A 5,941-nucleotide genomic window follows, 5' to 3' on the forward strand; every position below is an offset into this window, starting at 1 on the left:
GCAGATGTCCTAATAATAATGATTGGTTCAAATAATATTACATGAAGATGCAAAAATGGGAAACTCCCAGAAAGTCAAACATGTGACCTCCTGTAGAAGTTCATGGACATACACTCCTGTATATTATGTAAAGTGGCATTCTACATGTATGTATTATTAGAGCATTTCTGCAGTCATTGCATGTAAATGGTCATGGTGCAACTTATTGAAATCATCCCGTCAACTTACTTTAATAAGTGAACTACTTTTTGGAACAACAACTGGCACCTTAATTGAAGTTGAGGGTGAAAACATCATCCAGTTTTTGAGATAATGGAAGCAGTAGGTTAAAATTGTTTGTCCAAAGCCAAGTTAAAGTTTATCTGCAATAATGCAGTAAATTAAGCCATGGCTAGAAATTCCTTTGTAATGAAATAGATTTGACAAGGCATTGGACACTAGCATTTTTTGGTAACAAGCCTGGAGGTTATAGTATTGCTTGCAAAAGTTGTTTTCTTCAAGGAGATTGACACAAGAACTGTCTAGAAGCAACTGCACTTACTTAAAAAAAAAAAAACTGTACACCACTCCAAATTACTTGATTTGCCAACATCTGAAGGATATTTTTTGGAAATGACTAGGGATAAATCTTTCTGTCAGCTGTGTGACATTTTGAGTTATATTAATACAACATTTGGGGTATATTGTCCCCTACTTCTAACAGCATCCTTTTGGAGCTGGAAGGTGGGAAGGGATGGTTAAACATTTTCTATTTCTCTAAACTATTTCATTTTTTTCTCCTCCTCCACGTGCAAATTGATTGAAAGAGAACATAATCATGATGTTTGCTTTGTCTTTGTCGTAAGAAAACTGGATTTCCTGTAACGCTTTTGCACTTGGATAAAAGAAGGAATACTATTCGACAAAGGAATGGAGCAGGCATAAAACAAGTACACTGCTTAAGTAAGGAAGAAATAAAAAAATAAAATTGCCTGATAATGTACATAAAAAGTAGCCCGTAATTTGATTCATCCATGTTATTTGTATTGTGACTGTGACTGTGACAAACATTGCCTTTCAACTTTCAGAGGACAATGTGGAAAGTGATTTGGAAAGACAAAGAGGAAACATGGATGTTTTACCAGATTATGTTGTAAATAGATGTTGAAGGCACACCACCACCATTATTGCTTCAAGTGAGATACATTGTTCAAATGTTGACTAGAATGGTTTAATGATCAAGAGAGTTTTAAATGTACATACATGGTGTTGCAATTTGCATGCCCACCCACCCACAGACCAGTAATTTTCACTGCCAGTTTTTATATGTGTGTTCAAGTTACAGTTCTATTACAGAAAATCAAATGATAGCTTATACCAGTAAGTTGAGCCAGACACTCTTTATTCTTGAACTTAAAAATTTAGAGGAAAAGTAAGGAGGGTGTTTACATGATCCTGGGGTGACTTCCATTCTGGTGCGAGTTCACCCCAGGTTCTCTGTCGTGGCTCGGTATTCATTTACGTGATTCCACCAGAAAAGGTCATACAGGAGTGAGTCATACTGGCCCAAGTTCAGCCCGGTTCTTGCAGACTGGGGCAAGAATTTTATCCCTGTATGAAATCTTGCAACATCATCGTGTTAATGGAGAATGACCACTCATTTTGGCCTCTCAGTGGGTAAACACATGCACAAATTTCATTAACCCCAGACTTTGACATCACAATGGACCTAGGACAAAACAGACAATTTCTTCTGATGTGTAAACTCGATAGGGAATCAAGAAGACATTCCGGTATTGAACTCTCACCAGTGCGAATTTGCTCATGTAAAAACACCCTTTCACACTTTCTGATTGTGAGGATGTATGTCAAAACCCTGCCTCAGGAAGAAGAATTGGTTTGACATACATGAACAAATTATTGTTCTCTTTGTATATTATGTCAAGTTATTGTCAGCAGCTTATTGTAAATTTTAATCCTTGGAAACTTAAAACTAGAGTTTTCAAATATTCCATGCAGTGCTGACTGAGTACATAGTGATTTTGTACAGCTCCATCTACTTTTGTTACACTGATGCATGTCTACTTTTTAGGGTGGTGAAGATGACAGAGTACATGTAAGTTAAGATAGTCAGGCTGTATTCCTTTCATCTAATGCAGTTTCAATTAATTTTAGTTTAATCAATTATTTTATTTCTTAAACGTACATTTTACAGTTGGACTGGCCCGCAGATAACTATGCTAGTCTAGATGGGCCAATCTATCACAAGTGCTTAGTTATCATTATTATTATTATTAGGTAGTACCATAATTACAATTATTATTACTATGACAAATAGAAACCCCTTCAATTTGTCTCATTGTTATTTAAATTACAGCTCAACCATTCTAGGATTTACCCTCAATTAAAATATTCATCCTTTTTTCTTAATTTCTCAACAAAATGTCAATCTCCTTCTCTTAATTTCTCTGATAATATCATGTCAATTTCTTCACTAAAAGACCTTCCACTAGAACAGTTCTGTTCCAGATTTCAGAACAGTAATAATGAAGGGGCACTTGAGTAGTTATCACTAATCTTATGGTCACATGCACTTCTGTATCAAATATACCTGATACACCTTATTACGTGTATATATGGGAATAATAATATTATTATTTTGTCTCCATTTCAATTGGACCTTTATGCCTCGGTTTAACCTGAAAGTTGTTTTGAATTTTCTTGGTTACAATTGCAGCAAAGAGGGCTAATTAACATACTAAAATAAATTTGTTCACTTTCAATATTATAAGCTGTAATATTGAAAACAGAGCAATAGCTGTTATTGCAGTTATGAGCGGCCTGACACAAAAACGAGGCGAAAGGGTCAATTCTGTATTGTGTTGACCCTTTCACCTCGTTTGCATATCTCTTAAAACAAAAGAATATTTGACCGTAGACTCAACTGCAATAACAGCTATTGGCTAATATATTTCCTCTTTTCCATGTATGTCGATCACATTTTTTATGATCCCTTTTCATGTATCAACATTCTGACAAAAATGCATTTGTTAGTATAATGACAGACTTGAGGAAGGAACATGCACTGCCCTCTGTGTCTCGCATAGATTAGTTTTTTGTTAACGAGTTGCATTCCTTTAGTAATGTATTAAATTCATTTTATGTACTAATCAGGGCTTATTAACTTATAATTGATAGCAAATTTGTTGTCCTACAGGTTAGTATTGTGAGACCACACCCTCCATCAGAAACTGATTTTGATGATACACTGGTAGATGAAGTAAGTGCCAGCTGATTATGCATGTACAATTTTTTTTCACCTTGCAATAACATGCATGTATCCCACTCCCTGACAAATGAGAACTTTTCCAGTAAATAAAACCGTACACTGTTACATTGTTGGTGTGAAATTTTCCTGACTATGTGAAAGTGGTATTAAAAGGTATAATTTTACCCCACAGGTTTTAGGACAGATATTTTCGTCAGCAAACTCTACCATGGTTACTTGGGGAAACTGAAGATCAGGTAAATATGAAGTGCTTTGCTCTCATGAATCTGTCCAAGTACACTTATATAATGAGGCCGATGCAAAAGGTAGTGCAGCGGCCTCGCTTATACTTTCCCTGTAATTCTGACACTGATTTCAATGAAAAAAACGTCGATTGCCCCATTCAAAAACAAAAGTACTGCATGATATGATCGTATAAATTCTTTATTCTCTTATTTTGTTGCCCAGTATTTGATATACTTTACCATTGAATTATGTTATTTTCAGGATTTGCGTCAAAGATATCTTCAGACCATTGATTCCAGTAGGGATACATTAAAGATAACTATTCGTCGACATTCCATCCTGCAAGATCTTCTTCATGCCTTTTCAGATGAATCCATTGTGGAACGGTCGATAAAGTTTTGCTTTGAAGATGAGCCAGCAGTTGATTATGATGGTGTCAAGAGGGAAGTCTTCTGTAACTTCTGGCAACAGGCAGGCATGAAATGTCTCCACCGGAATGAGAACAGCATGTTACCCAAGTGTAAAGGAATGTCAAAGGAACAGCTAATCGCGCTTGGGCGAATACTTGGACATGGTTATATCCTCACAGGCTTTTTCCCTTTGCATTTAAATGAAGCATTTGTGGAGGCCATGCTCTGCGGTGAGGAGGCAGTGTCTGATGAGCGACTTATAGAAAAGTTCCTTGAGCTCTTACCACCATTCAAGTCTATGCAGCTAATTAAAATCATCGAATCTGACAAGCTGGGAGCTGCAGATACAGAGGTCATTGTCGAATGGGAAGAGCTCTACGGAATACAGACTCTTCCAAGCAAAGAAAATGTAAAGAATATCATCACTCAAATAGCGCGTAGCGACCTAATCGAACGTCCAGCCTACAGTATGAAGAGAATTCATGAGGGAATGCTGAGCTCTAAACAGGGTAAAGAGTTCTGGGGAAAGGTATTAGTGGCAGATGTAAGGGATATTTATTCCACTCAAAGACCAAACCCAGAAAAAGTCAGTTGTCTATTCACATGTCCGCAAAACGTCTTCACAGAGGAAGAAGAAACAGCTTTTGCATTTCTTCAGCGTTATGCCAGACAATGCACTCAACTGCAATGTGAAAATCTGCTCAAGTTCTGTACGGGAAGCAAGCAAATACTTTTGAAAAACATACAGGTGTTTTTTGTTGCATCAGAAGCAAGGGAGCCTTTACCACGAGCTCACACATGTGGACCGGTTATCGAAATCCCAGTGCCTGGATATCCCCCTTATGATGCTTTCAAGGCAGCATTTGATACCTTGTTGGGTAGCACTGCGGCCCACTGCTTTACTTTCGTTTGACACAATGAAGACGTCATTTATTCATCGTGAGTGACAACGGTTTTGCACATTCATGCATGCATGCGAAGTCTGTTGAAATGTACTTTTGTGTTCGATGCCTTTGTTGATGCCATGTGGACGTATATTAGCAAAGCAGCATTGATATCAAGCGGGTTGCTTTGCTTTGCTGTTAAGTTTACTCTTACAGGTTTTAGGTCACAGTTTGCTGTTACGCACTTGATGTTGTTAAAGTTATTACACCTCGTACAGTTTGGAGGTCAATGTTACATATACAGTTGTCGTTTGATTGAGCTAAAGGTGTTCATCAGTATCAGTTTGTAGGACCAACAAGACCCAGCTGGCTGGGTCCCATCTAGCCTCGTTGTCGTGGCAATATTGTCTCTGTAACAATTGATTTAACAAGTGTTTTTGCCTCATAGCAAAAAAATGTGTAGGATTATTAGGAAAAGCGTCAAGCTGATGAGTGGCAATAGGAACTGGTCTCGTATTTGAAAAATAATCATGACATCATCGTTATCCGTAGTAATTGTTGAAAGACAACAAATTCGGTGAATCCTCCACTTTGTAAAATTCCCAGTGAAGGAGTTTTACTTGTCGTTTTTGACATGTTGATTAAATGGGATCTTTAATTGTGATTGGCTTAGCGACTTGTCCGATAACAATTTAGATGGCACAGTGGTGAGGACTCGCCTTCCACCAACGAGGAAGAATCAGGCGGGGGGAAGGAAGAGAAGTGTTGCTTTCATTGCTTATATTTTGAAAGGCAATTTCGCATTGTTTGCTCCACGTTCGTTCCCACCCTCAAGCCTCTTTCTGTTCTTCTCTGATTCTCTTACTGGTGGTGAACGCCCTCGAGAATGGCCCCGTCCTTGTATCGGGTCACCCCTCCAGCCGAGCCAACTTTTCTTTTCTCATGTAAACGGTTCGCCAAGTCTTGTCAGGAAATGTGGATAAAGTTGGCTCGCCCAGGGTACCGCGGGTAGGCGAGTGACCCTTCTACCCGGGACAGCTTTTCTCCATATAAGCGGGGCCTAAGTGGATATAGCGCCCGCTCGTTGTTCGAGAGGTCATTGGTTCCTCGGGAACTCTTGTTGTTGTCTTTGTTCACTTGTTAATCATTTCACC

At 38.3% G+C, this 5,941-nt stretch overlaps 1 protein-coding gene across 1 annotated transcript in view; it reads left to right on the forward strand.

Moving 5' to 3' along the window:
* Positions 1-5,451, forward strand: part of LOC137981992 (uncharacterized) — a 7,857-nt gene extending 2,406 nt beyond the window's left edge. Inside the window, exons 3-6 of the mRNA XM_068829010.1 lie at positions 2,072-2,095; positions 3,197-3,259; positions 3,448-3,504; positions 3,755-5,451. Coding sequence (XP_068685111.1) covers positions 2,072-2,095; positions 3,197-3,259; positions 3,448-3,504; positions 3,755-4,816 — 1,206 coding nt within the window. The 3' untranslated portion in view covers positions 4,817-5,451. The remainder of the gene's footprint in view (positions 1-2,071; positions 2,096-3,196; positions 3,260-3,447; positions 3,505-3,754) is intronic.
* The last annotated feature ends 490 nt before the right edge of the window (positions 5,452-5,941 follow it).

Source organism: Montipora foliosa, chromosome 13 (assembly GCF_036669935.1).
Source record: "Montipora foliosa isolate CH-2021 chromosome 13, ASM3666993v2, whole genome shotgun sequence".
In the NCBI taxonomy this organism is placed as follows: Eukaryota; Metazoa; Cnidaria; class Anthozoa; order Scleractinia; family Acroporidae; genus Montipora; species Montipora foliosa.